At 38.6% G+C, this 15,082-nt stretch overlaps 1 protein-coding gene across 3 annotated transcripts in view; it reads left to right on the forward strand.

Annotated features, from left to right (window-relative positions):
* LOC131554429 (NACHT, LRR and PYD domains-containing protein 12-like) overlaps positions 1 to 15,082 on the forward strand; it is a 32,596-nt gene that overhangs the window by 3,156 nt on the left and 14,358 nt on the right. For 2 of the 3 annotated variants that reach the window (XM_058744333.1, XM_058799873.1), the window contains exons 3-5: positions 12,353 to 12,460; positions 12,790 to 12,870; positions 13,028 to 14,833. In XM_058744333.1, coding sequence (XP_058600316.1) covers positions 12,353 to 12,460; positions 12,790 to 12,870; positions 13,028 to 14,833 — 1,995 coding nt within the window. The remainder of the gene's footprint in view (positions 1 to 12,352; positions 12,461 to 12,789; positions 12,871 to 13,027; positions 14,834 to 15,082) is intronic. The other variant, XM_058744334.1, reaches the window with a different exon arrangement.

Here is a 15,082-nt window from a genome sequence, read left to right on the forward strand (position 1 = left end):
GCAGCCTTGCTGAGCAGAAGAGAATTCTTTTAAAACATACTACAGATCCCAATTTGAACACTATTGTGAATGTTATAATAAATGTATAGAGCTGTTGTAGGGTAATTATTATTATTTTTATTTTACTTTACAGAACAACAGTAAAATTACAATACTAACATTTATGAATGTTGATGGAGTTGTTGCTTTTTCTTAGACTTTATTTTGGCAGAAACCCGCTGGAAGTGCTTTTTTAGTGCTTCTTTTTGTTGACAACAGCATGCAGATATTTAAATGATACTCATTACGAATTTGGGAAGATGTTTGTAGCACTTATCACATTGTCATGTGTCTTTAAAAAAAAAAAATGTTACTGAGCAAAAGACGAGTAGGCTACAGTGTTTTAACGCAGATGTTCCTCGCGCTTTGGGCTTTGAACCCTGGCACCGCGAGCTCGTGCAGCGCTGTTTGAATACATGCAATCCCTGCGTGTATTAGAAAACATAATATTCTGCAGTTTATTTACTAATCAGTTGAGGCTATTTCGCGATTTCAATCATCATAGTAACCAGCATCAACCACCTCTTCCTCTTCTCATCGGAGACATGAGATGCAGCGCTAAGCATCTAACTGTCGGTGCTTCGTGCTTGGAATTATTTTTGCGTCTTTCTCTGACAGTTTTAAATACTTTCACACTGCAGACGTGTTTGCTGCATTAGTGCGCGCCTCTATTTGATCGCGTCACGTCATTGTTCGGTTCAATTTATTCGGTCTTTTCGCTTATTCGGCCGAACACCGAAAGAGATTTTTCACCGAACAATTTCGGTTGCCGAACATTCGGTGCATCCCTAGTTACAACTGTGAGACTCCTTTGCCTTTTTATGAGGAAAGTGTCAGAGAAATTCACAACAAGTGCTGTAAAACTGTTAACATGATTGATAAGTAAAAAAATCAGGAGTGACATGGCTAAACATTTAACTAGGCAGTCTTTCCCTATAAAAACTGATCCATTCTCCGTACCTCTTATCCTCTGTTGGATCGCGGGATATAGAATATACATATATATTGATACAATTGTTCAACATTCAAAACAATGCAGCGGTATAACAATATATCGTGTCACAATATATTGTAATACTAAAATGCAAATATATAGTGGATAGCGACAATATTTTGTACCAAAAATGAAAGCATTTTGAATTTTACTTTTGCGTTAGGTCAAGTAAGATTTATTGTCTTTCTGCTATATATTTTGAGACATAGCCTCCAGTGGAGATAAATGTTGTAGGCTACCTCTGCAGTAAAAGTTTAAACAAGTATAAAACTACACATAGACAACTTACTGAAAGGAGTAGGCTAAACTAATTATACAAATAGGCTACTATAATCAAACTAGTTAAAGTTCAGGTGAGGTTTATTGTGATTCAGCTATATAAATGTACCAAAATATAATCTAAACATTAATATCCCTTACGAAAATTAACCATGGTTTTACTAAATAAATACCATGGTATTTGTAAAGCTGCCTATTGAAATGGTAACCTGCAAAAAAACATGTTTACCACACTTTTACAATAGTTAAACCAACTTTAATTTTCATAAGGGATATCATAGTTTATTATCATATTTGTTTATATATAGTATAGTAATATACATGCCTTTTACAACATTTAAAATTAAAAGTGGCCTGTAAGGAGATATTTCATATTTCAACCAATATACCAGCAGATTTTAGTCTGACAATAGCCTGTCTGGAAAAATCCAACTAAAAATATGTAGCTTTTTATATAAGGCCGAGCAACATTTTAACTCATGAAGTTAAGAATAAAAGGCTATTATATTAGTGGCTCTTCAAAATGCAAACGTTTGTCATCTGAGTCACTCCGAGAAGAGTCCTCGCTGTCCAGAGTGTGTCTTCACCCGTGTAGCATGCTGTTTATTAAACCACTGTTTATTAAAATGCTGAATTTAGTATTACATCAGCGTGAACTTGATCCTTCTCCCCAATTCACAGGACAAGAGTGACACCAGAAGAGAAATATTCATCATTTTGCTTAGCTAAATTATTGTAGACAAATGATAGCACAGTTACATCATTTAAAAAAAAAAAGTTTAAGATATTGTACTAAATAATGTGATTTGTTTTCATTTTTTTATTAATAATTAATGACCTCTTGGGTGATATTACTATATCTGATACTAAATTAAATTGTCTAAGCTTTCATTTTTGGTACACAATATTGTTGCTATCCATTATACATTTGCATTTTTTTATTACAATATATTGTGACACGATATATTGTTATACCGCTGCATTGTTTTGAATGTTGAACAATTGTATCAATATATATGTATATTCTATATCCCGCGATCCAACAGGGATAAGAGGTACGGAGAATGGATCAGTTTTTATAGAGAAAGACTGCCTAGTTAAATGTTTAGCCATGTCACTCCTGATTTTTTAACTTATCAATCATGTTAACAATTTTACAGCACTTATTGTGAATTTCTCTGACACTGTAGTAGGGTTGCTTTTTGAAAACATCTAAATGGTTAATTATAGAGATAGTAAGACAGAAACTCACCTGTTCCTCACTCATATTGGTCTGAAAAGGTAAAAGAGGTGTTTCGGGTCTCGGGAGACTAGCATAAATTGACCGACAGCGCCATCTGCTGTTTTTGGAAAAGAAAGTTGCTCAATTGCACGTGTGAGAAAATCTGCCCGCAAGCATTTGAGAGAAAATCAGCCTGGTTTCCTCATAAAAAGGCAAATGAGTCAGTTATACAGTTATACACAGTTATAACACACAATACATATATTTGTTCATACCTCTGCATTTTCTCTCAAATAGAGAAAAAATCACTTTGCGTTTGTTTGAAAGTCGAGTTTTTCTTTGCAAAGCAGATTGTTTATTTGCAAAACACTGGATTTGTTTGATGAATATTGGCACAAAATTCGCTCCATAACTATACTGTTAGGGTTAGGGTTATGCTATCACATGCAAAGAAACATTTCATTTTATGTTGCACAGTATAAATGTAGCTTTTTCTTTTATTATAGCCTGCTGTCACACACACACACACACACACACACGTCTGGTTTGCTATCCTTGTTGGGACTCTCCATAGGCGTAATGTTTCCACTAGATGTAGAGCCGGCCCAAGCAAGTAGGAATAACTGCAGACCGGAGATGTCCAAAATGGGGCGTGAACTCCAAAAGTGGGCAGAACCTCCAAAATGGGGCGGGGTCTCTTTGCACAAAGACTTTCACCATTGGCTCTGACTTTAGCCAATTGTTATTGACTTACATTTAAAAATAAAACTTTATAAATTAAACATTGTTTCTAGTAGATCTAAAATAAAATGTTATATAAATCAATAATAAATCAATATTCTCCGTGAGAGCAGAGCCCAAAGCTCAACCTCTGTTTCATAATATAAACGGGAATCACCCACAAGTTCTCCCGCGAGCCGTCCCAGCGCAGCGCAGGGGAAATATTTTACTCTATCGCTTTGTTTTAAGCAACGGGAGCGTCCCGGGGCTTGAAATTTGCAGGGTAGGATGCGGTAGTGACACTGGGTGTAACTAAAAAGGTGCCATTGTCCGGTGAGGTCCGGTTGGGGAGTTACGGAACGGCCCTACTCGGTGATCTCATATCGTATTACCTGCTTATATCCTGAACTGAACTGCAACTTTCTTTACCATGCTATCCAGCGCCAATCCCGCCATGCAGCCAATTTCACTGGTTAAGGTTAGGGTCAGGTGTGGGGTAGGTTTAGGGGTTAGCATTTTTGTAGCATAGTGTAGGAAATTAACACTGTGATTGACAGAACCAATAAAATCTTTAGATTCATCTGTGGGGCGGAGTTTGCGCTGAAGTTGATTGGGAGAAAAAAATTGCGCATGTGCCTGTCTGTCACTAGGTGCGTTCGACTTGAAGCACAGCTACAGACGGTGATCAACGAGAATAGCCGCTTGCAGTCAGGGGCGGAGTTGAAAACGGAGCCGTCAAGCCGGACACTTTCTGCTCCCGTTAGTGACGCTTGCATACACTATAACAGATGAAGGGAATAAAATGCAGTATTTGTCAAATACACAGATGTTTCAGAAATGTTTTCATGAGCAACAGAAACACTTTTTATATACTTCTTAATACAGCGTGATCATTGTCATGCGGTGAATCTGGCCAATCGTGAAACAGCTGTGTCGTAATCAGAGCTCCTGCAGTCGCTCTGGAGAAACTGCGCTGACTGAGTTTTCTAAATTTCTAACCGGCATGCACTGCGTCAAGTCAGAATTTGATCGTTCTGCACAGTGCTGCGTTAAGTCGAATGCACCTAATGGGAGGAAGTCGTGCCCTATTTTGGAGTTCCCGCTCCCATTTGGAGATCTCCAGGCTGCACCCTTCTCGGCCCAAGCCATAAGCGAACTAAGCAGCTGCTTAGGGCCCCCATGGCCACCAGAGGGCCCCCAAGAGTAGCCTACATGTTTATTTTATAAAAATTTTTGTGATATATTATGTCAATGGACAGTGGTAATTATACGAAAGCGCAATATTAAATAATTAAAGGGGTCATATGATGCTATTTTAAAGATCATTATTTTGTGTATTTGGTGTACCAGAATATGTTGACATGCTTTAATGTTGAAAAAACACATTTTTCAAATATCGTACATTTTTGCAGTTCCTCTATGCCCCGCCTCAAATGCGTCGTTTTCTACAAAGCCCCTCCTTCCGACAAGTGCAGTCTGCTCTGATTGGCCAGCTGACCCAGTGCATTGTGATTGGCCGAACACCACAAGCACACGTTGGAAATGTAATGCCCCTTTCCATAATCGCGAGCTTCAGCTTTCAAAATAAATGTAAAGACAGTTAATAATGTCGTTAATTTTACCATCAGTTCAAGCCCAAAAGTGGAACAGTGTCATGTGACCGACACATTGATGAAGCTCGTATGTATTTGCACACAAGCTGCGATTAAGAAAGCTGACTCCACTGTGATGTGACCCTGTCTCTCTCTCTCAATCTCTCTCTCTCTCTCACACACGGCGCAAAACTCCGTATTTGAACAGTCAATAGCAAAGTCAGAATTGACCCCTTTTTTTTTAGAAATAGCCTTTGCACAGCCAGCCTTGTACTCTCCTAGGTTCATGAAACTGTCGTCCATAAAATGCGTTCGAACATTTGGGTTGTGCTGTTCTGTTGTAAGTAATCTTAATGATTCCTAACTGCATCTACTTTGGGAAGGCCAAATAAAGTGCTTTTGCTTTTGCTTTCGCATAGAAACACACAGCGTCTCCCCGACATGGCTGCATCAACACTACTGCGATTACTGAAACCAAGCCTTCTTTCTTTGCGTGAACATTTGGGCGGCATTACGCAAATATTTCCACTTCATAACGTAGACATGTGGGGGCGTTTGAATGAGCCGTTTTAGCCCGGTCTGGATCTGCCTTCTCTTTTAGATAGAATAAATCCTTTTGTGGGAGACTTTGAGCTTTTTAACTCTGCAGATCTTATTTAAAGAAAGTGAAAGTGACATACGACCCATACTCAGAATTTGTGCTCTGCATTTAACCCATCCAAAGTGCACACACACAGCAGTAAACACACGGAGCAGTGGGCAGCAGTTGGGGGTATTGAGGATGGAGAGAGCGCTGGACATTCACTTCCCCCACCTACAATCCCTGCTGGCCCGAGACTCGAACCCGCAACCTTTGAATTACGAGTCCGACTCTCTAACCATTAGGACACGACTTCCCCCTTTACATGCACAAACAGCTACATACCACACTAAAGAAAAGGAAAAATAGAAATCGCATCATATTACCCTTTTAAATAATCTATACATATTTTATTATTTCCATAGCGACGTGTCATGCAGGCACAATAATGACCGTGTTGATAATATGCGCTGGACGCTGCTGTGTGGATCTGTCGGATTAACATCATGTAAATTCACCTATTTCTCCCGAAATACATGAAAGTAAGTGGCCAGTTAGCTAGAAGAAAAACAGAGTAAACTTTATAGTAACCTACACAATGTGTATTTGATAGGAATAAAACACGTCGTCCATTAATTGAAATAATTATTATTGCCGCTTTCCATAGAAATCAGCGTGTAGTCTATTTAACAAACTAAATGTCTTTTTTTGCTTAACTGAAGTGTTATTTAAATGTTTGAAACCTAAAATAAACTTTATTCGGTTGAAAACACTGAACAGTTATGAAATATGAAAAGCCCTGAGCTCGTCTTTCTCTGGTTCAGCGCCAGCAAAAGGGTTAAATGGCACGTCAAAGGGTTAAAATCGATCGCGTTTTGGGGTGGAGGGGGGACAAATGGAGGTTTTGTGGCACAAATCAGGGGTGCGTTTCTCAAAACTATCGTTAGCTAACTATGGTCGTTATTTCCATTGGACTGTATTGGTAACGACAGAGCTTGCGACCATAGTTGCTTTTGGGAAACGCACCCCTTCATAATTTATTAAAGTGAGTTACAAAATACTAGATTGGTCTAATCTGCAAGAAGTAAGGCTGTTTATCCCTTGGCCAACTGCTAGTTTGTCAAATTAGTTCTTAAAGGGGTTATGAACTGACCTCCATTATTTTATAATGTTCTTTGAGGTCCACTTATAATGATAGTGAGATTTTTACATTAAAAAACTTAATTTAATTAATTTAGAACAGGGTATTTAAAATAAAAGGCGGTTGATTTGGTCAGTCACACTTCAAAATACATTGTATGTATGTATATATATATATATATACAGTGGGTACGGAAAGTATTCAGACCCCCTTAAATTTTTCACACTTTGTTATATTGCAGCCATTTGCTAAAATCATTTAAGTTCATTTTTTTTCCTCATTAATGTACACACAGCACCCCATATTGACAGAAAAACACAGAATTGTTGACATTTTTGCAGATTTATTAAAAAAGAAAAACTGAAATATCACATGGTCCTAAGTATTCAGACCCTTTGCTCAGTATTTAGTAGAAGCACCCTTTTGATCTAATACAGCCATGAGTCTTTTTGGGAAAGATGCAACAAGTTTTTCACACCTGGATTTGGGTATCCTCTGCCATTCCTCCTTGCAGATCCTCTCCAGTTCTGTCAGGTTGGATGGTAAACGTTGGTGGACAGCCATTTTTAGGTCTCTCCAGAGATGCTCAATTGGGTTTAAGTCAGGGCTCTGGCTGGGCCATTCAAGAACAGTCACGGAGTTGTTGTGAAGCCACTCCTTCGTTATTTTAGCTGTGTGCTTAGGGTCATTGTCTTGTTGGAAGGTAAACCTTCGGCCCAGTCTGAGGTCCTGAGCACTCTGGAGAAGGTTTTCGTCCAGGATATCCCTGTACTTGGCTGCATTCATCTTTCCCTCGATTGCAACCAGTCGTCCTGTCCCTGCAGCTGAAAAACACCCCCACAGCATGATGCTGCCACCACCATGCTTCACTGTTGGGACTGTATTGAACAGGTGATGAGCAGTTCCTGGTTTTCTCCACACATACCGCTTAGAATTAAGGCCAAAAAGTTCTATCTTGGTCTCATCAGACCAGAGAATCTTATTCAGGTGTTTTTTAGCAAACTCCATGCGGGCTTTCATGTGTCTTGCACTGAGGAGAGGCTTCCGTCGGGCCACTCTGCCATAAAGCCCCGACTGGTGGAGGGCTGCAGTGATGGTTGACTTTCTACAACTTTCTCCCATCTCCCGACTGCATCTCTGGAGCTCAGCCGCAGTGATCTTTGGGTTCTTCTTTACCTCTCTCACCAAGGCTCTTCTCCCCCGATAGCTCAGTTTGGCCGGACGGCCAGCTCTAGGAAGGGTTCTGGTCGTCCCAAACGTCTTCCATTTAAGGATTATGGAGGCCACTGTGCTCTTAGCAACCTTAAGTGCAGCAGAAGGTTTTTTTGTAACCTTGGCCAGATCTGTGCCTTGCCACAATTCTGTGTCTGAGCTCTTCAGGCAGTTTCTTTGACCTCATGATTCTCATTTGCTCTGACATGCACTGTGAGCTGTAAGGTCTTATATAGACAGGTGTGTGGCTTTCCTAATCAAGTCCAATCAGTATAATCAAACACAGCTGGACTCAAATGAAGGTGTAGAACCATCTCAAGGATGATCAGAAGAAATGGACAGCACCTGAGTTAAATATATGAGTGTCACAGCAAAGGGTCTGAATACTTAGGACCATGTGATATTTCAGTTTTTCTTTTTTAATAAATCTGCAAAAATGTCAACAATTCTGTGTTTTTCTGTCAATATGGGGTGCTGTGTGTACATTAATGAGGAAAAAAAAATGAAAAACTTAAATGATTTTAGCAAATGGCTGCAATATAACAAAGAGTGAAAAATTTAAGGGGGTCTGAATACTTTCCGTACCCACTGTATATATATTTTTTAAATTGATTTATTAATTGTTTACAAAATAACCATTTAAAATATGTTAAAACAACTACATTGTATGCAGATTTACTTTTGAGTTGAAAATATTATTAATTAAAGAAATAAAATAAGATCGTCCCCCCCTTGCTTAACATACAATTAGTGTTGCGTTTATATTCTGGGCACAGCTGCTTTCCTGTATATACTGTAGTATCATCAATAAAAGGTTTACAGACTTTGATCTGTTAATATGACTCTCTTAATACATTAATACATTAAAACTGCTAAAAATAACTGGTGGCCAGCGGAGGAAACCTTGTATTGCCCTCCAGGTGGGCATTCCTATAAGGACTTGAAGTCACATGAAAATGATAAATTCTGCACACAGGATCAGGGCTTAAAGTTCTCTGGCACCGTGCCGGATCTCCGGCGTGCAGTGTTTGGCTGCGGAAAAAAATAATCCTACATTTAAAAAAAAAAATAAAAAGTGATATCACTTTCGAGTCCATAAGTTCGACTACCAATGGTATGAGAGGAGCTCAGCTTTTACTCTCAACCAAACCAGAGCCATAGAGAGAGAGAGGTGCGACAACTCCGTTGACTCCAATGGACCGTTTTTTTACCGCAATGGCGGATCATGGAGCCGCTCAGTTGTTCCCGGAAGTTAGCGCTCATACTATCAGCGCCATAGAGATACAGCAGAAGAGACCGCTGTGATGAACTTTTAAAAGGTAAGACATTTATAGAACAAAATTGTATATTATCAGCACAGCTAATCAAATTACCTTGTGCATTAAAACAGATTATTATTAGATTATTCCTCACTTAATTAGTAGATTTACGGGATGCTATTAATTATCTTCAGGCAGTTTCATTTGTTGTTGTGTAATTAAGGCTTTTAAACGTGATTTCTGCTGCTGGGAAGTTATTTAAAGGTCCCATGGCATGAACATTTCACTTTATGAGGTTTTTTAACATTAATATGAGTCAAGCCTGCCTATGGTCCTCCAGTGGCTAGAAATGGCGATAGTTGTAAACCGAGCTCTGGGTATCCTGCTTCTCCTTTGAGAAAATGAAAGCTCAGATGGCCCAATCTGGAATCTTCCCTTTATGTCGTCATACGGGGAAAGGTTACCTCCCCTTTCTCTGCTTTGCCCGCCCATGAGAAAATGAGCTACTACCGTGCGAGGCGAGTGCAATACTTTTTTTTCCCCTCGAGAGACAGCATGGCTTGCAAACGAGCGAAGCATGGCAGTTGCTCAGTGTTTGGATGTACAAATGAACACTGAAGTATTTTAGTTCCTTCATCCCAGCCTATGGCTAGCATTAGCTACATGATAATAACTGTAACAGCATACATAAACAAACAAACCAACTAAAGTTCTGTATCCAGACACAATATTTTAAACTAACCATTCGGAGACGTCCTGCTGTAGCCGCTGAGTTGCAGCTTCTTCATCCGGTGCTTCTCCATCAGGATCAGATTCTGGGTCAAACTGAAAAGCTTGAATGACTGCGTGTCTACGAGCCATTGTGATACATCCGCTGTCAACATAGCGCATGGTAGCGCAAGCTGGTTAAAGCCACACCCCCACCCTCCACCTTTCCCCGACTCTCTCCTCCTCATTAGCATTTAAAGCTACAGACACAGAAATGGCACGTCCTAAGGAAAGCTGATTGTGGGACTGGCTCGTAGTGGCTGAAATTCTGCACCAAGACTGAATTTCGGGAAAGAGACTTCAGATACAGTACTAGGGACCACTTAGGCCTATATAAAAGCATCCAAAAAGCAGCATGTCTTGGGACCTTTAATAGATTTAGATTTATTGCAAAGGATGCTCATGGGCCTAAGTGAGAATAAAAAAAAGTTTAAAATAGGCGAGCAGTTTTCATTTCAGAATCATGCTAGGCTAAATTTCCACAAATGTATTATATACCACTACTATATTATAGACGTAATCACAATAAACCTGTACTGTATTACCGTATTTTATATCACATTTTGTTGGTGTAATCTGTAGGTTGCTCCTGCTGACTATATCCAGCCTCTTATGAAGACTTCAGATGACCAGCACCTGTGAAGAGATGACGCCAGCCCTTAAGAGGACTTCAGATGAAGCTGACTGACCATTGCTTTAATGTTCATTGTTTCTGAATACATGACATTACTTAACTGCATGATTTGTATAGCCTAATTTTAGAAAATTTCTGCCATATGAACATTACTTTGACACAGTTACACCTGTTAACAGAACTCTTATTTGTAATGTAGAAACATTCATTTTCTGTAAAGCTGTTTTTAAACAATGTGTATAATAAAAAGTGCTATACAAATAAACGTGAATTGAACAAAACTTGATGCATCATTTTTTCTCCTCTCCATGTCAGTAGGGAAACCATACATTCACACTCCTTTCTGTGAGTGACTGGAGCGCTCTGATGCAGCACAGCAAACTATAGTGGAGACTGTTCAAGGACAGCATGCTTTATAGTATGTAAATAAGTGCATAACAAAAGTCAACATACATAAAATATATGATTAAATGGGTAAAAATGTTTTAAGTTATTTTAAATTATAATATACTACGCATATATTGTTATATATTAATAATTGAGGGGTGCACAAGATTCAAAAACATTAAACAAGATTTCCACTTAATCTTAAAATATCTTCACTTATTTGGAATGTATTTTGAAAGACAACAAACTTAACATTTACCATGAGATTAATAAAACTACAATGAACATTAAAATGTGATTGCACTTGACTAACATGCAAGTTGTTAGAACACACACACACATAATTATATTTATACAGAGAGGCTGAAGTTACTTGGTAAAAGACCACAATGTCGTTTCTATAGCAAACATGGACTTTTACCATGGTAACATCAACCTAAAATATGTTAACATGGCAGGTAAGGATATCTGACCACATTAATCCTCAAATATTAGTGGATTTTATCTTTTAAAAACAACAGTGATATAACTACATGTGTATACTACGCATACATTTATATAAATAATGTAAATTAATTGATTTATAGTCTTCTAATTACCAAAAATCGCAGTTCTCTCACACTATAGTCACTAACTCAATGTATTCCAATTGCCCGCTATGAACTTCCTGGAACTATTTGAGGTCTACGTGAATCACATGACGATCGAGCGGCTCTGAACCGAACTTAACATTACTAGCCAATCAGTTTTTTTGCTCTTATAAACATGAGACGCACTTAATAGTATCCAATTGCAGAGTCACAGCCCTGATGAATGGACAAGCGAGACAAAAAGCTGCGAGGCACAATGGTCAAAGATGTCCATCTAGCACATATTTACATAGAAAAGCTAATTAAAAAGCAGCGGAGCTTTGTAAACAGCTCAGAGTAATCATGTCATCTCCATAAGAATGGTATGATTGGCAGAACAAATTTACCGGGATTTTTGAAAAGGTCCTGTTCACACATGATCTCTTAATGGTAACTTACCGGTAATTTACCAGTAAAGACTGTATGTGTGAAAGGGGTTAAACTCTTCATCTGCATATGCTGTGAATTTGAATTGGTTAACGTTCATCTGGGAAAACAGTGTTCATTATCTCACTAGATTTGTAATGTAAATCATTTATAAACCTTTGCCAACACAGGAGTATACATCAACCTGTTTCTAAATATGCCATTTATTGTACATCGCAATATCAAAATAAAAGTTTCTGAGTTTGCATGTGGCCAAATATTAAAATTAAATGGATTTAATTTGTGAATTTTGATCCGGGTGGCTGTTGAATTCTCTGTCCTTTTGGCATGGTCACATGCCTTTCATAATCCTAAACAAAGTGCAATATTTTTGATCCCTTTTATTTTTTTTTTTAACATTGTTCTGATTCTGCAAGGGGTGTGTAAACTTATGTCCAAAACTGTAGCTATTAATTGTATTAAAATGACTGAATGACCTCTAAAAATATGATAATATCTTGCTCTTTAAGGTCAGTCAACCAAGAAAGATCAGAACCCAGTTGTGTGTCCATAAAGAGTGAATGGTCAATGGGATGCCCTCCGAAATTCAGTGATAAAGGCTGTTTTCCTGATCGCAGGTAATTAGATTGTGAGGGAACAAACTTTTGGACATTTCCACTACTGTTTTATACAGCCTTCACAGTCAGACATTTCACAGTGACTACCTTACTTATCTATGCAGATACATATATTTTAAATGTGTGGAAGTTGGTATTTATTGCCTTCTTTGATTTGTGCTAAAGGGTTATCACAAATGTGTAAAATCTTCTGCACTTAGGTTTCTGAACTTAATGAATGGCGATATTAAATATATTACTCTTCCACCACCAATCTTGTTCCGTGTTTGATGAAATTTGATGTGTCAGACTTTAGAGATTTGTTTTCATATTTGAGAGTTGTTTTTCAGAATTCATCAAGAGAAGTCAGACAGAGAAACTGGACAAAACAACTGGAAAAGATCGCAGAGAATCAGCATCAGAGACCAAGAGTGAGACCATGATTTCTGATCCTCTCACAAATAATGCATGGCTCTAACAGCTTTTTTCCAAATCTCGTTAAAAATTATTACTAGTAAGCCTATTTGCACTGTAAACACTGATTAGACTGCATATGTTTACTAATACACTACTATTTTATATTTATAGCAATGCATCTCAAGTTGACAGTGTCGTTAAAAGGAAACTAAACTTGAAGTTTCAGTGTTTATATGAGGGAACTCCAAAGCAAGGAACCCAGACACTCCTGAATGAGATCTACACAGAGCTCTACATCACAGAAGGTCAAAGTGACAGCTGTAATGAACATGAGGTGAGACAGATTGAGACACAATCCAGGAGAGCAGCAACAGAGGACACAGCGATCAAATGCAATGACATTTTTAGATCTTTACCTGGACAAGACAAACCCATCAGAATTGTGCTGACAAAGGGAGTCGCTGGCATTGGAAAAACAGTCTCTGTGCAGAAGTTCATCCTGGACTGGGCTGAAGGGAAAGACAATCAGGACATCCACCTCATATTTCCACTTCCTTTCAGAGAGATCAATTTGATACAAGATCAAAAACTGAGCCTTTTAGACCTTCTTCACATGTTTTTCACAGAAATAAAAGAATTGGATATTTCCAGCAGTGAATATAAAGTGTTGTTCATCTTTGATGGTCTGGATGAGTGTCGTCTGTCTCTGGATTTTCAGAGCGATGTGAGGTTGTGTGATGTGACTGAATCAGCATCAGTGGACGTGCTGCTGATGAACCTCATTGTGGGGAATCTGCTTCCCTCTGCTTTCATCTGGATCACCTCCAGACCAGCAGCAGCTGATCTCGTCCCCTCTGAGTGTGTCCATCGAGTGACAGAGGTACGAGGCTTCAGTGAGCCACAGAAGGAGGAATACTTCAGGAAGAGAATCAGTGATCAGAGTTTGGCCAACAGGATCACCTCACACCTGAAGTCGTCAAGGAGCCTCTACATCATGTGCCACATCCCAGTGTTCTGCTGGATCTCAGCCACTGTTCTGGAGATGTTGTTGAGTCCAGCAGAGAGAGGAGAGATTCCCAAGACTCTCACTCAAATGTACACACACTTCCTGATCCTTCAGACCAACATCAAACATGAGAAAGACTATGCGAAGACAGTGAAAGATGGAGACATGATCCTCAAACTGGGGAAACTGGCTTTTCAGCAGCTTGTGAAAGGAAATCTGATCTTCTATGAGGAAGACCTGAGAGAGTGTGGCATTGATGTGACAGAAGCATCAGTGTACTCAGGATTGTGCACTCAGATCTTCAGAGAGGAGTTTGGGTTGTATCAGGGGAAAGTCTTCTGTTTTGTTCATCTGAGCATCCAGGAACATCTAGCAGCTCTATATGGACACTTGTCATTCATAAATGACAACATAAATGTGTTTGATCTGATTAACAAAGAAAGGTTGATGTCAAAATGTTTTAACTTAATTAAATGTAATTCCTCACAACAGATTTTGATATCAAATCTTCATCAGAAAGCTGTGGATAAGACATTACATAGTAAGAATGGACATTTGGACCTTTTTCTCCGTTTCCTTCTGGGTTTCTCACTGGACTGCAATCAGACTCTTTTACAAGGCCTTCTAACACAGACAGGAAACAGCTCGCATAATAAAGAGAAAACAGTTCAGTACATCAAAAAGAAGATTAAGAAGAATCCTTCTCCAGAGAAATTCCTTAATCTGTTCCACTGTCTGAATGAACTAGGTGACTGTTCACTAATGGAGCAAATTCAACATTATGTGACAGCTGGAACAGTAAATAAAGTGAAACTGTCCTCTTCACAGTGGTCAGCTTTAATATTTGTTTTGTTGACATCAGAGCAAGATATGAATGTGTTTAAGCTCAAAGATTTTGTTGGATCACAAATTAAAGCTGATGAAGTTCTTCTAAAGCTGCTGCCTGTGGTAAAAGAATACAGATCAGCTCAGTAAGTAACACTAGACAATCATATAAATGGATTTCAGTAAAGTTTTTTAAATTTTGTACTGTTTTCTGAGGTCCACTTTTAATATTATCAAGATTTTTACACCAAAAAAACATCATAATTTAGAAGTAATAGGCTATTTTTCGTCCTATTTTTAACCCCCCCTCATCAGAACACTGTTTTAATAGGCGTGGAGGATTGTAGACTCGGAAGTAAACGCCCACTGCTATGACTGGCTAACACTTGTGTATG

This window comes from Onychostoma macrolepis, chromosome 15, assembly GCF_012432095.1.
Source record: "Onychostoma macrolepis isolate SWU-2019 chromosome 15, ASM1243209v1, whole genome shotgun sequence".
NCBI classification, from domain to species: Eukaryota; Metazoa; Chordata; class Actinopteri; order Cypriniformes; family Cyprinidae; genus Onychostoma; species Onychostoma macrolepis.